Source organism: Arvicola amphibius, chromosome 3, assembly GCF_903992535.2.
Source record: "Arvicola amphibius chromosome 3, mArvAmp1.2, whole genome shotgun sequence".
NCBI lineage: Eukaryota > Metazoa > Chordata > Mammalia > Rodentia > Cricetidae > Arvicola > Arvicola amphibius.
In genome coordinates, this window is record NC_052049.1 from 157,100,734 (window position 1) to 157,125,194 (window position 24,461).

The 24,461-nt window shown below is 48.2% G+C and overlaps 1 protein-coding gene across 1 annotated transcript; it reads left to right on the forward strand.

Moving 5' to 3' along the window:
• On the forward strand, positions 1 to 23,345 carry Ctsh (cathepsin H). Its single transcript, XM_038322524.2, has 12 exons — positions 1 to 179; positions 4,707 to 4,738; positions 5,561 to 5,666; positions 6,599 to 6,669; positions 9,786 to 9,890; positions 11,624 to 11,710; positions 12,783 to 12,838; positions 14,347 to 14,428; positions 15,243 to 15,311; positions 18,489 to 18,595; positions 22,104 to 22,229; positions 22,924 to 23,345. Exons 1-12 carry the CDS (start codon positions 95 to 97, stop codon positions 22,997 to 22,999), a joined length of 1,002 nt encoding a protein of 333 aa, XP_038178452.1. The 5' UTR covers positions 1 to 94; the 3' UTR covers positions 23,000 to 23,345.
• Positions 23,346 to 24,461: the final 1,116 nt, after the last annotated feature.

Below are 24,461 nucleotides of genomic sequence, written 5' to 3' on the forward strand. Positions count from 1 at the left end.
CAGTGTCTCCAGGGCGGAGGCTGGCGTCGCCCCACCTCCCTCCCGCCGGCAGGGCTCCTAGGGCGCTCCACCGGGCCGGGCATTGAGCGCCGCGATGTGGGCCGCGCTGTCGCTGCTCTGCGCCGGGGCATGGCTGCTGAGTGCCCGGGCCACCACCGAGCTGACCGTGAACGCCATAGGTACGTGGGAGAAAGCGGGGCTCAGAGCTGGGGCACCGAAGGAGGAACAGGGGACTCTGGGGTGGTTTCGGGGGACCCTGATCCGAGAGACAGGCCCGTGGGGGCCCAGAGTCTGTCTTGTCCAGGCCACGATACAGAAGCCCTCAGCTCTTTCTGCCCTCCAGCTGGGACAGCTGGGAACGCAGAACTTTCTTGCCTTGTCACAAGACATCCCAGCCTGTTCTGGCTCTTTCTGTGGACTTGGCCCCCAGGGATCTCCCTGCCTTAGTTGTTAGTCTGAGGCACGCTGGTGTATACTCCCTGCCCTGAGGAACACACTGTGCCCACACCAGTTTCAACCCTAGTGTGTGTGGTGTGCGGGGAGAGCTGGATCAGAAAAGTAGCCCTAACTTGGCAGATATTTTGGTTCTGTACAGCGCTGGTCTCTGTAGCAACTCCTAAAGGCTCGCTTGTGGGACAAAAGCAGCCCCAGGTAGCTTGTTCTAATAGATGTTTATTTATGGGCTGTGAAGTTAGTAGTTAAATGAGTTTCAGGTGCAGCTGTTCTTACACACATACACACACACACACACACACACACACACACATCCTGCCCTCCAATCATTCAAGTGTAAAGAGTCCTTCAGTCAAAACCCGTGGCTCAAGAGTAGGTGGGGGCTGATGGTTTCCTAGCCCGGCTGTTGGTCTTTCAGTAGAACATAAAAACTATACTTTCTTTTTGTTAATGATTTTATTAGCATATATTAATCAAACATAATGATGGGTTTCATTATTATGTTTTCATACATGTATTTAACATACTCTAATCATACTTCAGCATTCACTACCCTCTATTGTTCCCCTCCCACTTCCTTCTTGCCAGCTTGTCCCTTCTCTCTCTCTCTCTCTCTCCCTCTCTCTCTCTCTCTCTCTCTCTCTCTCTCTCTCTCTCTCTCTCTCTCTCTCTCTCTCTCTCTCTCTCTCTCTCTCTCTCCCACTTTAAATCTCTTGGTGACTCCATGGGTTTTATTAAGGTTATTTATAGAAACGCAGGCACCTTATCAGAGGCTACAGTAACTGTTAATAGCCTAGGGATTCCCCTCCACCCTTTTTTGGTTCTCATTGTTCTGTTTCTAACGCACTACCAACCAAGGATGAGCTTGAACTCCTGACCTTCTTGCCTCTATCCCCTGCCAAGTACTTTATCCCCCAAGCATGTGCCATTCCCTAGTCATAAAAATATTCCTTTTAGAGAGATAGCTCAGTTGGTAAAGCACTTGGTATACAAGCCTGAGAGCCAGAGTTCTGATCCTCGGTAATATGAAAAAGCTACCCAGGCATGGCAGCCGCGTGTAATGGCAGCACTTGAGGCAATGATGGGGGACCCTGGGGTAAGCAGACTAACTAGATTACTGTGAGCTCCAGGCTCAGTCAGAGACACCTGCCTCAGTAAAGTGGAGAGTGATTGGGGACAACGTGACATCTCTGATCTTATACAGTGTACCCGTATACTGCACACACTCTGTACACACATACACATATTAAAAAAATTAACTAATTTATGAAATGAACAGCCATAGTAAGCTTAGGATGGATTTGAGGTTCCCCTAAGGTCATCTGTGTTCTCATCCACCAACTCTATGAGAAATTCTGGGGCTTTCTCCTCTCTTCGTTGGTTTGAAAACCCCACAGGAGACACAGCCATCAACTTCTGCGTGCTGCAGGGCCTAGTCTGGGCTGGGGTTTGTCTTCTCTGAAGGCTTCAGGCACAGCAGGCCCTTAATCAGGGTTTGGAATTCCCTGAGCCTGGGGACCTGTCTTGAAGAACTATGCTTTTTCTTCCCGAGAGAAAAGGTCCGGGTTTAGCTGCCAGAGTGCTTCTGCTGCTTGTGGATTGAGCTGTAAATGACACACATCAGTAACATTCACATTGGTGTGCTGGCAGGGGTCCCTGGGGATCCCTGAGGCAATGTGGAGCTTTTCCAAATGATCCAGACATAGATGGTGTCAGAGAATCAGTTTAGACCATTTAGTTCAAAACTGCCCATTGGACATGTGTTGTGATACTCACCTGTAATCCCAGCACTTAAGGAGCCAACCACATAAAGATTGTGAGTTCAGGACTAGCCTGGGGTATATAGCCACCCACTGTCCTAATCACACATTCAAAGATGTATTTCCACTCAAGTTTTACTTTGTTAGGTTTAATGATGACTTTTCATAGTGTAAAATAAGTTTGGAATAAATTACTCAAGGTCTTCATAATAATTATGATTACTGCTCGGTCTAGAATAATTTGTTAAAGTTTATTCAGAAGCCTTGCTGTTGTAGAAAAGGATATAGGATGATTTAATATAAATGTTCTCCCTTAGGCTAAAATTCTGTTGGACAGAAAGATAGGTGTACAAGGAGAAAAGAATATGTAATATTGAACTCTTTAGTTGTTGCTCTTGGGGGTGGTGTCTTGAGGTAAAGTCTTTTATGTAGCCCAGGCTTCCCTTGAACTCCTCCAGATCCTTTCTCCTCAGCTTCCCAAGTGCTAGATTAGCAAGCTTGTGCCTCCATGACCAGCAAGCTGTCCAACACTGTGTTTGTATGGGAGGCAGTAAGTACATGTATTATGTATGTTCTCATATGTAGACACACATGTGAACAGGTGTGTGTGGAAGCCCAAGGTTAATATCAGAAATCTTCCTTGATTGTTCTTCTACCTTATTCATTAAAGCAGGTCTACCAATCAAACCAATTTGGCTAGTGTTACTGGACACACTCTGGGCATCTGCCCTCTGCCACCCCAGACTGGAATTACAGGCTAATCACATGTATTTAATTACATGCTCCACTGGCATTTAGAAGGTTCTGGGCATCCAAACTCTAGTCCTCTTGCTTTCACAGTCAGTGCCTTAACTGCTCAGCCATCTCCTTAGCCCAATGGTCTTATTTTCAAATGTCAATATTTAACGCAAGTGGCCAGCAAGATGGTTCAAAGAGTCAAGGTGCTTGCTACCAGGCCTAACACCTTGAGTTCAGTTCCCAGAATCCACATGGTGGAAGGCAAGAACTTGCTTCTGAACATTGTCCTCATTGTCCTCTGACCACTGCAATCACACTGTGGTATGCTCATGTACACATATACACACACTGTTAAAAATAAAAGTGTTAAACATTTACCATACATTAGAATACATTTTTGCAGTTATTTAAATTTAAAATGGAAATTCTAAAACATGTGCACTAAAGTATTCCCAGCACCCCAAAAAATTGTATTCCTAGGTGGACATGAAAAAACCTCTACACCAGGCAGTGGTGGTGCACACCTTTAAGCCCCAGTACTCAGAAGGCAGACGCAGGTGGATCTCTGTGAGTTCGAAGCCAGCCTGGTCTACATTGTGAGTTCCAGGACATCCAGCATCCAGGTCTCTAACACAGAGACACCCTGTCTTGAAAAACCAAAATAAAGAAACAAAAAACAAAACAAAACCACATCTACTCATCCCTGATAGGGAACCAATGATAGATCGAAGTAAGAATGCCACCAAAGCCCAACTTGATGAACCAATAAATTTTAGTGGGATTATTCCCTGGATTGTGCATGAAGGGGTAATTAAAGAAATAGAAATGATTCAAAGACAGCAACATCACCTCAAGTCGCCCTCCCTGCAGCATGGGAGATAGCTCATGAAAGCTGGAAGCCTGTACCTTGGCTGATCTCTGCTTCTATAGACAGTTACCACCCAGCCTGGAGACCTGGGCTCCGTGGGATCCACATGGTAGAAGGAAAGAACCAACTCCCAAAAGCTGTCTTCTGATGAGCATACACGCCTGTGTGCACACACACATACACACACACACACACACACACACACACCACTGGTGGGGGAGTGCTCTGCGGGTAAAGTGCTCGTGATACAAGTATGAAGATCTGAGTTCTGATCCCTAGCACCCACACTAAAAAGCTGGGTGTTGGGGCACACACCTGTAACCCCAGTGCTGGGAGGCAGAGACAGAAAAATCCCAGAGCTTTGGGGACAGCCAGCATAGCCAAATGACTGAGCTTCGGGTTCTTCAAAACACTGTCTTTAGAAATAAGTCAGAGAGAGTTAGATAATGATATCCAAAGTCAACCTATTGCCTTCATACATGCACACATGGTCGCACACCTACCCCCATATACCACATGGAAATAGCAGTCTCTTAAAATTTCTTGTGGTAAAAAAGCAGAAAGGGTTTGAGTTCCTTTTTGTACTCAAGCAATAGCTAACCCACATCAGCCTCTTCTTTGGTATTTTGCAAATGAAACCAGATGGCTCTGATGGCACACCTTTAATTCCAGCACTTTACGACAGAGGCAGGCAGATCTCCATGAGGCCTGCCAAGTCTACAGAGTGAGACCCTGCATCAAATAATAATATTAATAATATAAAAAGTGAAAATTAATAAGTAAATGAAATAAAATGCAAGTCAGTTCTTAAGTGCCCTACTTAGCTGTAGACTCAACACGATCACAAGGCACACGCAGACTTAATTCTTTTTCTTCTTTTTTCACAGAAAAGTTTCACTTTAAGTCATGGATGACACAGGTCAGTGGCCTACTTCTTCTTTTGAAGTCTCCCTTGTCACAAAGCTTCCTGTTTGCAAACTGAATTGTGTCAGGTTTGAGACAAAAGAGGGATTTTCCAGCCTTCTTCTGTCCTGGGTCTTTCCATGCTTCAAACTGACCAAGCTCCAGGCAGCGCACCGTGAAGTAAACTTCCAAATAGTGGTGCCCAGGGAGGAGCCTGGCAAAGGACTTTTGTGCCTTTGCTTCATTGTTGGAATTTGTATTTGGAGCACTTTGTACAGTGGCTGCAGAGTTTGTGGAGAACCGTAGCATGTGCAGTTTTGAAAATGATGGGTTCTGCCATACACTTGGCTCAGCTATGAGCCACGGTGTCCGCGGGCTACCTGAGTTTGGCAGGTCTCCTCAATGGGGTCTCCTGAACTCTTAACAGATGTCCTGACAGTTGCATGGTCTTCACTCTGGCCACAGGTCCCTGAACGTAAAGGATTGCTTTGTAACTTCCTGATATTGTCAGTAGAGAACAAGAACAGAGTCCCATCTAACTGTAGATCTGTCCTGAGAGTGACAGAATGAAAATGCCCATGGGATGGGGATGCAGCTCAGTAGGTAGCATGCTTGCCTAGTATGTACTTCCCATGTGACCCAGGCATGGTGACATACGCCTGTAATCTCAACACTTGGGAAGTGGAGGTAGGATGTTCATGATCATCTTGTCTAGGGACATTAAACCAGCCTACATACATACTTGGAGGAATCTTGGGCGGTAGGGGATCTCTAAAAAGACTCCCTCTGGCAAGCTTCACCTGTTCTCATGACTTGTTGCTGCTGTGTTTTGTTTTAGCACCAAAAGACGTACAGCTCAGTGGAGTACAACTACAGACTGCATACTTTTGCCAACAACTGGAGGAAGATACAAGCCCACAACCAGAAGAATCACACATTTAAAAGTACTGGAGAGCCCCTTTCCCCCCACCTCCCAGGCCTCTGAGAGAAGGAGGGGTGGGAAGATCTCAGATCTGGAAAGAAAATAATTAGTGACACTGGCTGGTGAAAGGGTCCTCTCAGGGATATTGGGCATAGAGAGCAGGGACTCAGACTCTGAGAATGTCTTTGCTGAACCTCAGATAATAGCTCTGGAAAGGATATAAATTTAGACAGTACTGGCAACCCTCTATGGAAGTTGTCAAGTCTACAAAAGATTCTAGAGGAGCTCTGCCCCTCCAATCCCCTGCTTGCCCTCTGAGGGTGCCATGCATACAACCTAGATCTGTTTAGGTTGCTGTGAGACCTCGACTTTCAGACTGTTCTGAGCCCATGAGCAGTCTCTGGAGTCACCCAGTTTCACTCCAGGTGAGGGTCGCTAGAAACACATCTAGCATAACCACTGCAGTTGCTGAGAAGTGACAACTCAGCTAAAGGGTCTCTGAGCAGCAAGCATGAGCTGCCGTTCCTGCATGGTGCTAGCATGGAGCAGGGGGTAACTTACAGAGGACATGACAGTATGGAACTGGCTGGGTTGCAGTGAAGACTGGATGTGGGGAGGGTGGGAAGATGCTACACAGGTATGGCGGCTCTTTACCTGGGTGCTCATCAGTTTCACAGTGGGGATCTAAAACAGCGGGTGTCTGGGCTGTACCTCAGATCACTGCATCCACCAACTCTGGGTTGCCTCTGTCGGCCTGAGCAGCTATGAGGCACAGTGTCAGTTGGCCTTGCTATTGGATCATATGAAATATAGAATTTTACAGGAGCCAGGTTGTAGCGGCTCTAACTAGAACATGGGTAAACAAGGGCTCTTGCTTCTTTTGTTTATTATCAATTCACTGTGGCCTCTGTTTCATGTCGTTTTGCTTGGTTTGTGTTCCCTTCTCTTTTTCAGTGGGATTGAACCAGTTTTCAGACATGAGCTTTGCTGAAATAAAACGCAAATATCTCTGGTCAGAGCCTCAGGTTGGTGTAGTTCCTTGTTGACAAAGGTTTCTGTCCCGCCTGGTCCCACAGAAACACGCAGAGGTCTACATTAATCATAAACTAGTTGGCTTATTAGCTTAGGCTTCTTATTAACTCTTACATCCTACATTAACCCATAATTCTTGTCTGTGTCAGCCACGTGGCTTAGTACCTTTTAACAGCGAGGCATTTTCATCTTGCTTCCTCTGTGTCTGGGTTACAACTGCAGACTGAGTTTTTCCTCTTCCCAGAATTCTTCTATTCTGGTTGCCCCGCCTGTACTTCTTGCCTGGTTGGCCCACCTATACTTCCTGCCTGGCTACTGGCCAATCAGCGTTTTATTAAAGCAATATAAGCAATAAATCTTTACAGTGTAGAAGACCATTATCCCACAGCAGTTCCTTGTAAATCAATCTGGATAATTTTGTCTGCACCCGTGAAATAAACATTAAGCCTGCTGTGTTTCCAGCTAGATTGAGTCCTATCCCCAGCCATACCTAGGGGTGTCCCAGACTGTTCCTGGAAAGAGCAGGAGGATCCATCTCTCAGCAGTCCCTTAGTCCCAGGCTCTGGCCTTAACAACAGGAACCCATGATTAAGAAGTAGCAGATGAAATATAGGTGCCCAGTTAAAGGTGAATCTCAGACTTTTTTTTTGAGCTAGGGTTTCTTGTAGGTAGGCTTGGATCTTGATATGTAACCAAGGTGTGAACTCCTGATCCTCCCACCCCTACTTCAAAAGTGCTGAGACTATGGATGTGTGCCCAAATTTTTATTTCTCATCCCCTTTGGTATGTGTGTGTGCATGTGTGCTTGAATGTATGTGGTATATGCATTTGTGTGGTTGATGCATATGTGTGTGGTGTATGTATGTGTGTGGTATATGTATATGGTATGTGTGGTGAACGAAAAAAAATAAAATAAAAAGGAAGGATGTGACTGCTCCTAGGTATGGTGGAGCTGAAAATTTATTGTAGATAAGAGCAAGAGCATAGGGCTGGAGAGATGGCTCAGAGGTTAAGAGAAAGAAGAGAGGGAAACCAGGTGCAGCAACCAAGAGGGCAAACGGTAAGAAAGAGGGTAGGTAACCCAAATGACTGGATTATATAGGGAAGAGCCTCTGGGGGAAGGACAGCCCAGTCCCTGGGCTGGAGAGTTCAGGGTGGAGGGTAGGGTATGCCAGCCACACCCTGTAATAAGTAGGGACTGAGTGATACTAGGAGGATCTGGCAGCCAGGTCTGCATGGATATGTTAAATAGGCACCTCAGTCATTTGTTTGAGAGTTAATAAGTGGTATATGCATGTATGTGGTGGATGCACATGTGTAGTGGATGCATGTGCATGATGTATGTGTGTATAATGTATATATGCATGGCGTATGTGTATGGTGCATATGTATATGATGTATGCGTGTATAGTGTATGCATATGATGTATGTGTGTGTGGTATATGTGTGTATGGTTGATATACTTGCCTGATGGATGCACATGTGTGGTGTATATGTGTATGATGTATGTGTGTAGGGTGTATGTGTGTATGGTTGATACACATGTGTGGTGGATACATGTGTGTGATGTATGTGATATGGATATATGTGTTTGGTGTATTGTGTGGTATATTCATATGTGTAGTCTATGTGTGTGTGGTGGGTGCACGTGTGAGCACGTTTGCCTACACATAGACATGTGCACATGAGGAGGCCACAGGTTATTATCCCTATTTTCCTCTGATGCCCTCCACCTTATTTTTTATTGTTTATTTTTTTATGTAATTAGGTGTACATGTATGTGTGTCTTTCCCCTGAAGTTGAAATTATAGTTATAAGTTACCTGATGTGGGTGCTGGGAACCAAGCCAGGGTCTTCAGAAAGAAGAACAAGTGCCCTTAACTGCTCAGTGCTGAGCCATCTCTCTGGTCCCATCACCATTTTTTCCCCCAGACAAGATCTCATTAAGTAGCCCTGGCCAGTCTCAAACTCTTTATGTAAACTAGGCTAGCCTTGAACTCACGATGACCCACTTGCCTCTGACTCTGGGTGCTAGGATTAAAGGCATGTGCCACCACACCCAAGCTTCTATCTTAACCTGGAGCTCATCCATTGGCTAGGCTAACTGATCAAGTCCCCAGGATCTGCTCCCTGCCCCCCACCACCACCCAGTACTGTGGTTACAAATCAGACAGCTGTGAGGACTCAGGTCCTCATTTGTGTACAGAAAGCACTTTATCCACTGAACCATCTCCCCAGACTCCTCAGACCCTTTTTTTTTTCTCATTTTTTTATTAAAGATTTCCATCTCCTCCTCTCCTCTTCCCCCTTCCCTCCCCTCCCTTCCACCCATACCCCCACTCCTTCCCTCTCCAGGTCAAAGAGCCATCAGGGTTCCCTTCACTATGTTAAGTCCAAGGTCCTCCCAACTCCCCCCAAGTCCAGGAAGGTGAGCAGCCAAGCTGACAAGGCTCACAGTGAGCCCGTCCATGCTGAAGAGTCCAAGCCCATCGCCGTTGTCCTTGGTTTCTCAGTCCTCCTCCACCGTCAGCCACATTCAGAGAGTCTGGCCTGGTCTCCTGTTCCATCAGTCCCATTCCAACTGGACTTGGTGGTCTCCCGTTAGTTGTGTCCCACCGTCTCAATGGGTGAACGCACCCCTCTTGGTCCTGACTTCCTTGCTCATGATCTCCCTCCTTTTGCTCCTCATCAGGCCCTTGGGAGCTCAGTCCGGTGCTCCAATGTGGGGCTCTGTCATTTTTCTCCATCCAACGCCAGGTGAAGGTTCTATGGTGATATGCAAGATATTCATGAGTATGGCAATAGGATCTGGACATTTCTGGCTCCCTCTCCTCAGCTGCCCAAGGAACCAGCTTGGGGGCATCTTCCTGGATACCCGGGAACCCCTCTTAGAGCCAAGTCTCTGCCAACCCTAGAATGGCTCCCTTAATTAAGATATATAATTCCTTGTTCCCATATCCACCCTTCCTATATCCCAACCATCCTATTCCCCCAAGCTCTCCCCATCCTCCACTTCACACTTTTCTCTCCCCATCCCCCCACCCCCATCCCACCCCACCCCCAATTTTAATTATATCTTCCTTGAAAATAATGTATTTGGTTATTTCAGAATTGTTCAGCCACCAAAGGTAACTACCTCCGTGGTACTGGCCCCTACCCCTCCTCCATGGACTGGCGGAAGAAAGGAAACTTTGTCTCAGCAGTGAAAAATCAGGTATGCATGGCAGTCCGCACACGTTCCCGCTAAAACAGCCCTGTGTCAGACAGCGCGCTAGGATGCAGAACTCAGCCGCTTATAACACCTTTGCAAGCCGCTTATCCTTACTTCTGCCTTTTCCCTTCGTCTCTCCTGTTCTCTCTTCTGCAAGGCTTTGGATGTCATTGCTTTAAGGTTTGGCAGCTCTGGAGGATGAAAATGGCCCTGCCTTCCTTCTCTGCACACTGGCCCAAATCCTCCCAGGACTTCCAGGTCTATCCTGCTGAGTTGTTCAAAACACATTCCCTGAGCCCTCCGAGTCCAAACACCAAGACCTTTTCTGCCCAGAAAGCATCTTTTCCTCCCATCCCTCAGACCCTCCTCAGGGCACCAGGGTGCAGGTACTCTTCTGGCTGGCTGCCTTTGTGGAGTGGTTCCAAGTGGTTAGTGATGAGGAACGGAGCCCAGCATTTCTCACTTACATGCCCTGGGCTTAGCATGTGTGCGTGTGTGGGTGTGGGTGTGTGTGGAGAGGCGGTCTTTATTGTCAGAGAGCCCTCTGCCGGGCATAGGAGACTTGGCCAGGTGCCTGCCTTTCCCCCAGATTCTGGGAGATCTTAGTGCATTCTCTCTTCTGAAGACTAGACCCCATGTTCTGCTGTTCCTGCTGCACTGTGCTCCCTCCCCCTTGCAATGGCACCACGACAGACTTCTCAAAGATGCTGACCTCCCCATTCTAGGAAACCGAGGTTAAGGTTGCCTTCCTAGAAACTCCTGTCTTTCTTGTGAAACTATCCACAAGAGGCATGGCTTTTTTATGAGAGTCATGTGGCACAAAGGGCACGTGCACAGCCCCACGTCTTTGCAGGCTCAGTACAGCTGGGAGCCTGCCAGGTTAACTGGATGTGTGAACCACATTCCGAGGGAGCAAAGGAAGCATCTGCCTCAGCAGAAATGTGAAGGGCAATAGTGACCCAAACGCAGTGTGCAGGCCCTGTAGAGTCTCATGGCGATTCAAAGCATGGAACCCTAAGCCTACTCTCTGGGTAGGTGGGAAGCCGATGGTTCCGAGTTCTCCTCTTATTGGGACCCTAGGTCACCAGACAGGCCATTACTGGGGCGTGCATGTGATGTCTTACCGTGGCTACTCCGTGGTGACAGACAGTGGTCATAGTACCCCACGTTAGCTCTGAAAGCCCCCTTGAAATGTTGTAACTGTACAGAGGGAGAAAGGGGATAGGTAGCTCGAGAGCCAAGATAAACAAGAGGGGACTCAAAACTGGGTCTCTGCCATTCTCCTGCGATCCCTGCTGAGGCAGGAGGATCTCAGATTCAAGGGTAGTCTCAGCTACATGGTGAGTTTGGCCTTCGAGGAAGGAATTTAAGAGACATTTAAAAAGTGGAATATGGAAAACGAAAACCACAAAAAACAAAAACCCAGGTCCCTGTCCAAGTCAAGTGCCAGTTCTGCTTCCTCCCACGGGGTCTGCAGTCGCCTCCATTGTGATAAAGCGTTCTCTTTGACCCTCTACGTGTTCTTTTGATCAGATCTTCCTTCAGGAGCCTTGGTTGCTGCATCATAGAGGAAGGATGCCAGCCTCCTGAGCATGTGCAGGGCAGCATGGACAGACCTGCTAGCAGGGACTTGGAAAGGGCAAAGGCATTCAGGGATCAAGATTCCCACACTGGTGAATGGAGCTGGGCCACGAGGGCACATTCATTGACTCCCTCTGCCTATGTGTCCTCTCTAGGGGTCCTGTGGCAGCTGCTGGACCTTCTCCACCACGGGGGCCCTGGAGTCTGCTGTGGCTATCGCCACCGGGAAGATGCTGTCTTTGGTAAGATGTCAGCCATAGGCCCTTTCCTACATACTGCCTCTTGCCGCGCACTGCGGCCCCGGTCTGTGCTCTATGTGCTAGACCCCAGTTCGTGAGCTTCAGGCAAGGGGCTGGAGGTTGAGAATACACACGCAGAGACAGACCGACACGCAGACCTTCAGTCACTGGTACCAAAAGCCCCTCTTTAATAGCACCATGGAGGCTTAAATACACTGCAGTCAATGGCCAACAGGTGAAAATCCTCTAAGCTAGGCACAGCTTCTAATAACTTCAATTAGAAGGTTCTAGCAGGGAAGAGCAGCTGAAGGCCAGGACTCATTAGTCCCAAGAGCCTCTTGCCCCTAGGCCTGAACCTACAAGGCTCATTCACAGTGTTAGCCAAGATTTCTATTTCTATTGGATCTCATGCCCCAATCCTGAGGACATTTAGCCTGGGAATCTCAACTGATTTGTTTCCCAGAAAGAATGAGAGTGAAGAAATCCCCCAAGGGCTCCTTCCTGAGTGGACATACCCACAGCCTCAGTTTTTCAGTCCGGTACTTCACCAAGCTCTCTGGACAGTAGAAACTGCCTGCAAGACACCCCTTTGGGGAGCTGTGCCCTTTCCCATGCACGGAAGTGCTAGGGCCTATGTGTCTATCCACTAACCCCCACGGGAAGGGGGACACTTGTGAAGGAACTGTTCCACTGTGTAGGGAAGAGGGAGAGTTGAGCAAGGCCATGAGAGCCTGGGTTGAGGAGTTAGGGAGCAGTGTCTCTGGGCCTGACCCTCTCCCTCTGCCATCTGTGAGATGCACAGTTTGTACTGTGTCCACCCCTACAGGACCTCATCACACCCTCTCAACTGCTTTGCAGCCAGGTCATTTTGAGCCCCTCCCAACATGTGCCAGCTGCAGGAGAGACACCCTGGGATTTACAGAGATGGCCTTGTCCCCGGGGGACCTTACAGAGTCATTGCCACACAACACCAATTAGACCATGAATGTGAATGAGCTAGGGAGAGCTGGCACTTCACAGTGACACCTCCCTAGCCTCTCAGCCATCTCCTCACTGACTGTGCTTCTTGCTCTAGGCTGAGCAGCAGCTGGTGGACTGTGCCCAGAACTTCAACAATCATGGCTGCCAAGGGTACGTTCCAGAGCGGGAGAGTCCACCTTTCTCCTCTCCCCCATTTGCTGTTGTCAGCGACTGCTAGAATCATGAACTCCCATTCATCCCATGGGTAGAATCAAAGGGTCTCAGAGCTGGAATGTGTAGGGCTGAATCCAGCCTCTTCCCAAGATGTCACCCAACCCTATCCTCAGCATCTGGACAAATGGCCAAAAGAATAGGTAGGGGAGCAAATACATCCCCCTCCAAAGCCTGGATTCACATGTGGAGAGCTGACTGGCCCCTGAAGCACAAGCTGCCCAGCCCTTGAGAGCCTTATGAGATATGGAAATGTGCCCGTGCATAACGCTGTGCAGGACCAGCTTCCGGGCGATCCTCTCAATAAGTCACTAACTCCCGGTTTCCCAGCGACGTTAGCCCTCCTCTCTTTCCCCATGTGAGCTGATCTCAGAGAGTTTTGTGTGGTTATTCGGGTTTCTGTGCCTATAATATGCAGAAGGTCCCTTAGGACTCAATGTCCCCTAGGACATACCCTTAGCCTTGACTTCCCGGTCAGGCCAAGCCTAGCCCTCACCGCTCCTCTGTGGGACATCCCATGCACCACCTTCTACTCTGACAGCAGTAACTAGCAGGGTCCACATAGCCCAGCTCAGGGACTCAGGGCTGATGCGACAGCCTGCCCAGGATCCACAGCGGGCTTAGTTGTTCCTCATTTTTCAACTCTCTGTACAACTTCATGCTGCCCACAGCAAAAGGCTGCCTCCTGGGCACACTGGACTCCCACTGCCTTTTGAAGTCTGTTTGCTCTGGTTCATGACATCACATCCATTTTCCATTCAAGTACCGGTGCCCACCATATCCCCCTGTGAACCTAGGCATAGGAGACCCAACAGACAGCGGACCACATAGAGGCGACATTCCTCAGAGTTGAGTAAGCCATGCACAAGCATGGCATAGGTCAGGTGGTAAGGTGGGTCCTAGGGAGAAGAGTAAGAGCTGGACAGAGTGGGGGCTGCCGAGTGAATTTGTTCGATTTTTATTTGTTTTATGGGAGGTAGGAAGATGGGAAGGATTTACCTTTAGAATCTTTAAAGTCTGAATTGCGATTGTGGCCTGGGCATGGTGGCCCACTTTTCTGAGCTTCAGGAAATAGTAGCTACTATCTGGGGCTGCCACGAGGGCTCAGGCAGAGTGTCTGTGGACACAGTCCATGGGGATGCCTGCTGTAGATGGCACTGTGGTAACGGTGACTCCTTCAGCCCTCTGAGGGGCTGCCTGCGTCTCCTGACAGGGGCCTGGCATCCAGGGCTCTCTGCCACAGAGGGGCACTTGTGGCTTGTGCAGACTCCATTGGCTGAGACCGGGGAGAGCATTGGAGACCTCTCAGGCCTCTACCACTGAAATGCGCCTGACCACAACCCCAGGGATTCAGGCAAGGACAAACATCACCAAGCTCCAGAACTAATGCTCACTGCTGTCTGTGGGGCCAGGCCCAGAAAGGCTTACTTAATGTATCCTTCTTGCAGAGGTCTCCCCAGCCAGGCCTTCGAGTACATCCTGTACAACAAGGGCATCATGGGAGAAGACACCTATCCTTACAGAGGCAAGGTAACTGTGGGTGGCCTCGGCTGTGTCCCTTCTCGTCTCCATTTCACCCTTATCCCCTCCACCCTGCTGCCATTCAAATCTGGCCTCCTCGTGGTGTTGCTTGTGCCCGCTGCTCTTACCAAGGACCTCTTGTCACTCCTGCCTCTGAAACACCATCTGTCTTTCCTGAATGCCCCTCTTCAGGACCCTCCCACCTCAACTCAGCTTGCCTTGTTCCTTCCTGACTCCGTTGGTTCACCGCGAGTCACCACCCCGTCCAGAGTTTGGTCTCCCTTCTTCAGGAAACACGTAGCTGGCCTCACACTGGGGCTCTCTGAGCAGCTCAGCCTATGTACCTACCTTGGTCAAAGCACAATGGAGGCTCCTGGGATCTCCTCTCTCCCCACAGGCCAGTCTTTTCCATCATTGTACCCACAATTCCTAGCTCCCGGAAACCAGGTCCCTCCCCCCATTTCTGTCAGTTTACTTAAATCTCTGCCCGCCTCCAGTTGGCACTGTTTCCTGGACTGTCCCACTAACCCTGCTACAGGGGTTCCAGGATGGCTTCTCTTTCTCAGTTTCCTCAGCTGGCTCGGGTCCTTCCTTGGGCTCTGACCAAGCACTATGCATGTCCCAGACAGCACAGAACTGTGTCCTGCCCCTGGGTTCTAAACACCTTGAGGACAGGAATGCCTCTAAGCCTCTCTGGAGCTACTGTCAGCAAGGCCCTCGTGCATGCAGGCTGCTTAGAAAATGCTATCAGTCTTCGCAGGAGGGTGGCACCTCAGCAAAGCATCTCTAATCTATATTCGCTTCCCTGTGCTGCCCTGAACAGGATGGTCACTGCAAGTTCAACCCCAAAAAAGCCATCGCATTTGTCAAGGATGTCGCCAACATCACACTCGTGAGTACTGGGTCCATCTCTAGCTAGGGAATGTGCTCTGATATGGAGGCCACAAGAGCAGGTCTTTGTTATAGTCCATCACTGAGTCTGGGTTACCTCTGACTCCTGCTCACCATGAGGATCGTGTGATGGAGATAGGAAGGGAATCATGGACTGACAGAGGATGCCCTGCATTCAGAGTTACAAGCCTATATGAGGCTTTGCGCTTGGTTCTCTTTTCTTGTCTTAAATGCAAATGGTAATCTCTACCGTCTCACGGGAGGATGGAACATGCAGGTCAGCATGTGAGATGAGGAGCTTAGGCTTCTCAGTCAGGTCAGGGTAAGTTTTGCTGCAGTCATGGTTATCCCCAAAACCAAAGGGCCTAGTATGACTCGTTCCTGTCACCTGTTTGTGGTTTAGGTGGGGTTGGGTGTATCCTGTGTTATTGGTCTCACATCAGCATCCAGACTGAGGGCAAGAAAGTCATAAATTGTACCCCTAACGAATTATGTCACACCTTGAGTGCTTGGAGAAACACATTCGGTCTTCCTGGTAAGGCACTAATGCCTGCTCACCCCAGCTAGGGTACCAATAACAGACCAAAGTATTCACACTGCACTCATGGGTAGCTCGGTGAACCCATGAGTTTGTTGGGCTTACATACAGGAACATGAGTGACCTCAAAACATCTGTATCACCAAAATGGTCCACCCTAGAGAAGATGACAACTTCCCATCGCTGCACAGTTATGAACATGCCACTTCTTGTGTACACTAGAACCTGCAGGGACCACATGAAGCTGGGACAGAATTTTATATAGCTTTGACAGGGACTCAGGAGGGAGGGACAAGCTGGAACCCCCGGTGAGGGTCTAAGGACTCTCCCTCCCTTCCCCCCCACAAGAGAACATCAGCAAGTCAAGTCTTACTGGAACTAATCAGGACAACTCGGATTGGGACGGTAGTGCCTGTTAGACCTGAAGGACAGCATTCCCCAGCACACGGTCCCACCTGCTTTTCCAAGAGAGCATGTGAGCAGTTACAGCTGCCCCCATGAGTCTGGGAGGACTGTGTAGGATGCAAGGAACCTCTGTGATGTGTGCAGGTGAGGGGGCGTGTACTCATAAACAGATTCAGGACACAAACATGTAGTTTATGTAATGACAGCAGCTGCCATCTAATTGAAAGGCGTGCCAAGCTCTCCATAGTAATAACAGTCTGGAGTGATCAGAGGCACTATAGAGGCACCTGGCAGGCATTATCTCGAAATGACTGTGGTTATTACCTTCATTTGACAGATGAGAAAACTAAGTCTCAGAGGAGCTAAATAATGCACCCAGGAGCTAGGAGGTGAGGCTGGGTTTGAACTGAGAAATGTCATTCCAGAACTGAGGCTCATCACACCAGCAAAACAGCCCACACCCTGTACTGTTATCGTCGCCTGAAAAGAACCTAGTTTTAACACACCCACCAAGACCCTCTGGACCACTGTATTCCACTGTGAAGTGAACGAGGCACCCAAAGGTTACTTTTTGCCTACTTCCCAGGTTGAATCTTGTCAGGACCATTGGCAGAGCCCACTCAGATAGGACAAGGGACAGCTGTAGAAACAGCGGCAGGCACAGAGGTTCTGGCCCTTATGTGGGCAGGCCTCTGTGATATCCTAGGCTCCCAAGACTTCTAACCATACTCAGAAGGAACCCCTTGCCTGAGGGAAGACACACTGAGATGCTGTCTCCTACCCTTTACTTCCCTTCTCGAAGTTCTGGTCTTCACTCACTGAACCTCCCCACTCCTGAGCATGTCACCATTGTAACTCCCTTTCAGTTTTTCCCAGTTGGGGCATTTTAAAACGCCTGAGGGTAGGAACCACCCACCCTGCCTGGGAGGGAGGCTTCTGAAGTATACCAGATGCTTCTGGTTGCTGCTCTCACTCTACCTCCAAGAAGCTATTCATGACATCCTTCTGCCTGCCTTCCCCCACAGAAGTGCTAGGTCCCACTCAGAAGGGCCCACAGCCCTGGCTGGTCCTGTTGCCATCGTGGTTTAAGTCTTAACCTATTTGTGGATCTGTACTCTCTGTGTTCCACCACTGGAGTTCCCTAGACTGTCTTCCTCCCGGATGGGAGGCCTCTGCATCCTTCACAGTCCCTGGCTTCAGTGGTCAGTCGTGACTGAGACAATGAATGGCAGAGCTGTGTGTAAAGACGTGAGGGAGACAAATGAGAGATTCCCAGACACTCAGAAAGTGGAGGCAAAGGCTGTAGCCACAGGGAAGCTAGTTCAGTTTGGGAGGAGGAGCTGTACGCCAGATACAAACTCAAATAGGCCAGAGGTGTGGCTTAGTCTTAGAGCGCTTGTTCAGCACGTGCAAGATTTGACCCTTCAGTTGATCCCCAACACAACAGAGCCCAGGCATGGTGGCATATAACAAGTATGGGACATTGCCAACAAGTTCAAGAGCCTAGGTTCCATCTCCATCACTGCATATTTATTTTGATTGTTTTTTGGAGACAAGTCTTTCTGTTATGCACCTCTGACTGTCCTGGAACTCAATATATAGAGCAGGGTGGCCTTGAGCTCACAAACCTACCTGCCTCTGCCTACCAAGTGCTAATTTATCAGAGCCAGGCATGGTAGTACTAGTCTGTAATTCCAGCACTTGGGAGTGGAGGCAGGAAGATGGTGTGCTGTAGAAACTCCTTTGCCAATAGCCTTTAAGATAGCAGCTCACTTGGGTGTGGTCCCTTATACTATAAATGCAGCTATAAAGCTTGTGCGCTCTCTCTCCCCTTGCTGCTGGACTCAGTTCCTGTTCCCCGTTTGTGCAGAGGACTGTGATCTGTGAGTCTACCCCTAAATAAATAACCCTTTATTATAATCCATTCTGAGCTAGTGTGGGATTACTTTATAGTGTCCATTTCAAATGAGGAATCCTAGGTTATCCTCAGTTACAAAGACCAGCCTGAACTCCATAAGACCCTGTCTTAAAAGTGAACGAAAATCAAGCCAAAGGCTGCTGGCACCCTGCATAAGAAAGTGGGTCTGCGTCACTGCTGAGTGCCAAGGGCTGTGGTTGCAGTGGTCACCTGCACGGCTCTAGAACTCTAGCCCCTACCTTGAGGCAACAGGCCATAAGTATGGTAGGGCAGTGGCAGAGACCATGCAGGTCTGTCAACCCTCTGTCTGTCCACAGAATGACGAGAAGGCAATGGTGGAAGCTGTGGCACTCCACAACCCTGTGAGCTTTGCCTTTGAGGTGACTGAAGATTTTACGCTGTATCGAAAGGGCATTTACTCCAGGTAAGCTGGGGACCCAGGAGTCAGAAGGGACAATGCCTAGGACTGTGTGGGCCTCCTCAAACCCAGCACGTGGCTTCCAGCTCAGCCTAGACTCTTAATTAGATTGTATTCGTGAGACTTAGGATATGTTCTCTCCATTAGTCTTCTTGTCGCTGTGAGTGTCAGGGATCAAGTCTCTACCCTAGAAAAAAACCAGGAATGCCACAGGCCAAGCTGTTGTGGCTAAGTCGTGACTAAGGCCAAAATCCATGCCCAGAGCTCTGTAGTCATCTACAGAGGGCCGAATCCAGTCAAGAAAACTAAGGTTCAAAAACATAGTCAAATATTTGGAGATAGGGTTGGAGATGTAGCCATTCGGTGAGTGCTTGCCTTGAATGCACACACCCTGGGTTCGGTCTCTAGCACCACATAGATGGTACACACCTATGATTCCAGCACTGAGGAGGTGGAGGCTCAGGTAGAATATGGGAAAGGAAAAGGAACTGTTCTCAAACACCAGAGTCCTTAGCACGCAGGTTCCTGTGGACAGTAGGCAATCACTCTATTGCTGAGCCACACCATGCTCTACTTAGCACATCTACCATAGGATTTCTTGTGCCCACACCTCTTAGTCTGCCAATTTGGTGCCAGGAATGAGCTCAGCAAGGAGTCAGTCCCTCGAGTCGCTCCCTGCTCTCTGGGCTCCTTCATGCTCTCTGTTCTCTAGCCTAGCCACTCTAGAATGTTCATGTTCTTGTGGGCTTTGTCCTCATCCCTCTATGCAGTTGTTAGATTCAGCTGTAAATCCACAGCCAACTATTTTCTAAGAATATCCATGGCCCACCACATCTCTTCCAAGTATTTATTAGACCCATGCTTAGATCTGAGGGCCCCCTGCCAATTCAGCATGGGTGGTCATGGAGACCTTTAACCCTGCATTCCTCCAGCTCCAGTACTCCTCGAAGGTCTCTGTGTCTGTTAATAGATGCACATCCCTGCTGCAGCTGAGGGAGAGGCCAGAGACACAATAGGCTGCTCACTCTCCTCTCCTACCTATTCCAATCCATCATCATCTTCTCTAGATGCCTCCTCATTGGCTTGTTCTAGACAGCCCTCTCTCCTACAATAGACTCCCTGGCCTCTCCTCCATTTGGACCCAGAGTCCTTCTGAAGCACTTTTCTGGCCATAAAAATTTCTGTGTAAGTATATGTGTGTGTATATAGATATACACACATTGATAAACATATCTATATATGTATGCATGTATATATTTTCATGTGAGTGTTGACCCGGGCAGTGGCAGTGTGTGCCTTTAATCCTAAGCACTCGGGAGGCAGAGACAGGCAGATCTCTGTGAGTTTAAGGCCAGCCTGGTCTACAAGAGCTAGTTTCAGAATAGCCAGACCTATACACTGTCTTGAAAAGAAACAAGCAAACAAAAAAAAGATACACTTATGTGAGTGTGTCAAAGTGCGCATGCATATGAAGGCAGAAGTCAATCTAAGGTGCCTTCCCCAGTCACTCTCTTAAGAATTTTTTGAGACGGTCTCTCACTGACCCTAGAGCTCACTGATTTAGCTAGGATGGCTGGCCAGTGAGCTCCAGGATTCTGTCATCTCCAACTCTCAGCACTAGGATCACAAAAGTAGGCTGGCTTTTTACATGCAAGCTGAGAATCTGAACTCAGGTCTTCAAGACTTGAGTGGCAAGCCTTTATTGACTGAGCCATCTCCCCAGCCCTATGATGACTTGGGTATAAATACCCAAGGCTCTCATTACCCAAGGTCTTAACTTGGCTTTGGGATTTTGGTAATTTTGCTCTCCTCCTTCCCTGCACACATCTGGCATCAAACCTCCCTTCTTGTATGTTGTAGGGAGAGGGCCGCTTGTTCTTCCTGGCCACCCTGCTAGCTTAGCCCTGAAATAACCACACAGAAACTGTATTAATTAAATCTTTAACTGCTTGGCCCAGTAGCTCTAGTTTCTTATTGGCTAACTCTTACATATTAGTTTAACCCATTTCTATTAATCTGTATATCACCATGATGTCATGGCCTACCAGCAAGATTCTAACCAGCATCCATCTCAGGCACAGGATCCATGGCTTCTCTCTTACTCTGCTTTCTTCCTCCCAGGATTCAGTTCTGTTTTCCCCACCTACCTAAGTTCTGCCCTATCAAAAGGCCAAGGCAGTTTCTTTATTCATTAACCAATGAAAGCAGCACGTGAACAGAAGAACCTCCTACACCACTTGTCTCTTCTCATTCTACTTGATTTCCTCAATCCAGCCATGTGGAAGAACTTAGAGTTTCATGTATATCCCCTGCTCCTCAAGGAAGCTTCTTCACTTCCCATCCCCCTGGGTTAGATACCACTCCTTGGGGGTCCTCTCCCCTGTCTCACTGACCCATCCCTCAGACCATTGCAGGGCAGCCTCTTTGCCCAACTGCCCCCTGCCAAATCAAGCTTTCTAAGGGCAAAGTGTGTCCTGCTGCCTGTAGGCCAGCACCTTGCCATGTACCTGACACAATGGTGACCACTCCATGTCCACTTAATTTCCATATGCACTTGGATGTTTTGCTTGTTTTGTTTTGGTTTTGGTTTTTTAAGACAGGGTTTGGCTGGCCTCGGACTCACAGAGCTCTTTTGGCAGAGACTGTTCATTCATTTCCCAGCCACCCAGACCTGAAATAATCACACAGAAACTCATATTAGTTAAAACATTGCTTGGCCTATTAGCTTATGCATATTTTCAGCTAGTTCTTATATCTTAAATTAACCCATCTCTATTAATCCGTGCATCAGCACAAGGTCATGACCTACCAGCATGTTTCCACCAGGTTCCTACTGGCATCTTTTTCCTTTGGTGGCTACATGGCATCTCCTTGACTCCACCTACTCTCTCTTTACATCTCTGGATTTTTTGCCTGGCTTTACTCTGTTAAGCCATTGGGCAAAAGCAGCTTCCTTATTAACCAATTGCAATAAAACATGATAACAGCATACAGAAGAGAATCCCACATCAGGGATCACTTGCCTCTGCCTCCCTAGTGCTGGGATAAAAGACTTGTGCCTTTTTTCCATGTCCATTGAATCAATACGTGGCCACTGTAGCTTGTCTTCTTGAAGTCATGGCATGTCTCATGGAGGCTAAATGGCAAGCCAACATATTTGTCGTAAGCACAAGTTGGTTTTTAGAAGGAATGTGGAGGCAACAGAGCAGCGGGTTGAATTCTACCTGGGCACCATTGCCTGCAGAAGTGCATCAGGGGGCTACTCTTCTTGTTGGGAGTCAGAGGTGACCACTGTGCAGTGTGGCCCGTCCTATGTGGAGACTGCCAGCACTTAGAACTGAGGGAACTCATTCGCTCCCGTCATGGTTGAACCATACTTGATTGACAACCAACATACCACCCCTCTGTCCAATAGAAAGCATCTCTCTACATCACTAGAGAGCCCTTGTTTGTGACAGTCCTGGCCTTTACCCTTCCTACACTACAAACATTGCAAATTCATTTCTATTTCCAGCACTACCTGTCATCAAACTCCAGATAAGGTCAACCATGCAGTCCTGGCTGTTGGCTATGGAGAGCAGGATGGAGTACTCTACTGGATCGTGAAAAACTCTTGGGGTACCCAGTGGGGAGATAAAGGGTAAGTAGGTCCCACTGCTGGAGCACATGTGGCTCAGGTCTAGTGGTGCCCCCTGAGTGTAAGGCACACCACCTCAAAGTTACAGCTTCTAAGGAGTTGGACAGCAAGCCCTAGCCCGTCCAGGGAAAGAAGAACCTGAAAATGGAACTTCACATGCCAAGGCCCTGTTAGCAAGACCTCTCCTAGGATCCTAGATCCCAGCAGGTCTTCTGCAGGAGACAGGAGATCAGTTGGTTTAATGGGGTCTATAACTGAAGGCTGGAAACAGTCAGACCTCAGCATTTTGCTGGGACGAAACCAACCTCTGGAGGGGTCTGAGAAATGAAAGCAATGAATTTGCTACAATAAGTTACAGCCCCTTCTTTGAATCAGGACAAATGGAGAGACAGACAGATACACACACACCCAAAATGGAGAGTTTTATTTTTAGGAGGTCCTACTGGTAGGGCACTATGTGAGGACCTAGACAGAGGCAAAAAGGGAGCCTCCATCAATTCTGGGAAGTAGAATATTCAAGGAGAAAAAGAAAGAAATTAGTTACAAAGTGAGGCCAGTCGTTCCATGGTAGTTGTTCTGTGAATAAATTCAGAGGGTTAAATCCCTGGAGTCATGTCTTAGTTTGCAGCAGAACATTCTAGAAAGCTGTGTGGTATGGATGCCACTAGTCAGGCCTCAATCCTTTCTCTCTGCCCAGGTACTTTCTCATTGAGCGTGGGAAGAACATGTGTGGCCTGGCTGCCTGTGCCTCCTACCCCATCCCTCAGGTATAAGCCAACGCTGCAAAGGCAACTGGTTGGCAGACAAAGTGAGGAGCCAGCCAGCCCTTCTATGGAAATCCTGCCCAGGAGGCAATTGTGGGGAAATCCACCCAGGGGCCCCCTCAGTCCTGCACGGAACCCAGAAGCCTAAAGACTTTTAAGTGAGAAAGAAGAACTTCACCAGCAACGAGTCCATCCACGTGGCAGCCATCACCAGCCATGTGCCTTAAATGTGGTTTTGAACGGACTCAAACCCACATGGACTAGAATCTTCTCTTTCCAGCTTCCTTCATGTAGAGAGAGCTCCAGTGACGATCTTGTCTGTGTTGTGTATTAAATAAAGACACGGTGAACACTGGGATGGGCCTGGACCTCTAACTGACATTCTGTTCCATCTCCTGGGAGGGGAAGGCATCACTGGTTGAGGGTGGTGGGAGTGCTGATGGCATGCCAGCCGGATGGACATCCCAGGGGGAAAGGCAGGGTTAGAGGTTCTGCTTTTTCCAAATCCCAGGAAGAAGCATGGAGGAAATGGGGCAGTGCCAGGGCCGCCCTCAAGTCCTTCTGTCTTTGGGCAGCCTCTGCTGACTCTGGCTCTCTGCAGGGGTGCCCCAGGTTTCCCAACCAGGCCCTTCTTTGGACAGGCCTTATGCATCTGGCCTAGCCACGCCATCTCTCCTCTTCCATGAAGCTATTCTGCAGGCCTCTGGGCTACAGAGTCTTTATAGATAGTTATAGCTTTGCTCTTTGTCTTATTGGAAAAAAACTATATATTATTTGGGCCTCCTGAAAGATAAAAACTTAAGAATAATTGGGAGAGAAATGTTCATGGAAAGACTTGGCAAACGCAAATGTTATTCAATTTATTAGAAAATTCTAGTAACATGAGACACCACAACTGTTAAGTCAATACAAAAAAATCATCTGGGCAAGGCCTGGTGGTGGTACAGGTCCATAATCTGTTAGTAGGGATACTGAGGCAGGGGAATCATAAATTCAAGGCCTCCCAGGGTAACTTTGTAAGATCCTATCTCAAAAATTTTAAAAAAGGACTGGGAGGGGCTTGTGAAATTGATCAATGGGTAAGAACACTTGCTACAACATATCTGGACCCGTTATCCGCTTTTATGATTTTTGGGGTCCCCATACAAGAGAAGCATTTTAAGCAATGAGTTATTACATGCTTAGTGGCTTCTCCAGTTTGTGCAATGGCCATCAAGAATCCTGAATATTTATCTATTGTCACATGCACATACCTTAATTTTCCATATTCTGAAAATGTGAGTAACATCCATTTGCCATAAATGATTAAGAAGTAGTCCTCTGGTATTTACCCCCAGGTGAGGTACAGGTAAATACTGTGAGCTAATACCACATTGCTTAACAATTTGGCGAGCAGCTTCTCTAGTTAATCTAAATTGTTTTCTTAAACTTATACTATTTTGATCATGTAGAGCATGTGATTGCTGAGCAA

Coding starts and splice junctions, on each gene's coding strand:
- Ctsh (XM_038322524.2), top strand. CDS start 95: ATGTGGGCCGCGCTGTCGCTGCTCTGCGCCGGGGCATGGCTGCTGAGT. Junction 4,739..5,560: donor TTAAGTCATGGATGACACAG/GTCAGTGGCCTA, acceptor GTTTTGTTTTAG/CACCAAAAGACGTACAGCTC. Junction 6,670..9,785: donor ATCTCTGGTCAGAGCCTCAG/GTTGGTGTAGTT, acceptor TGGTTATTTCAG/AATTGTTCAGCCACCAAAGG.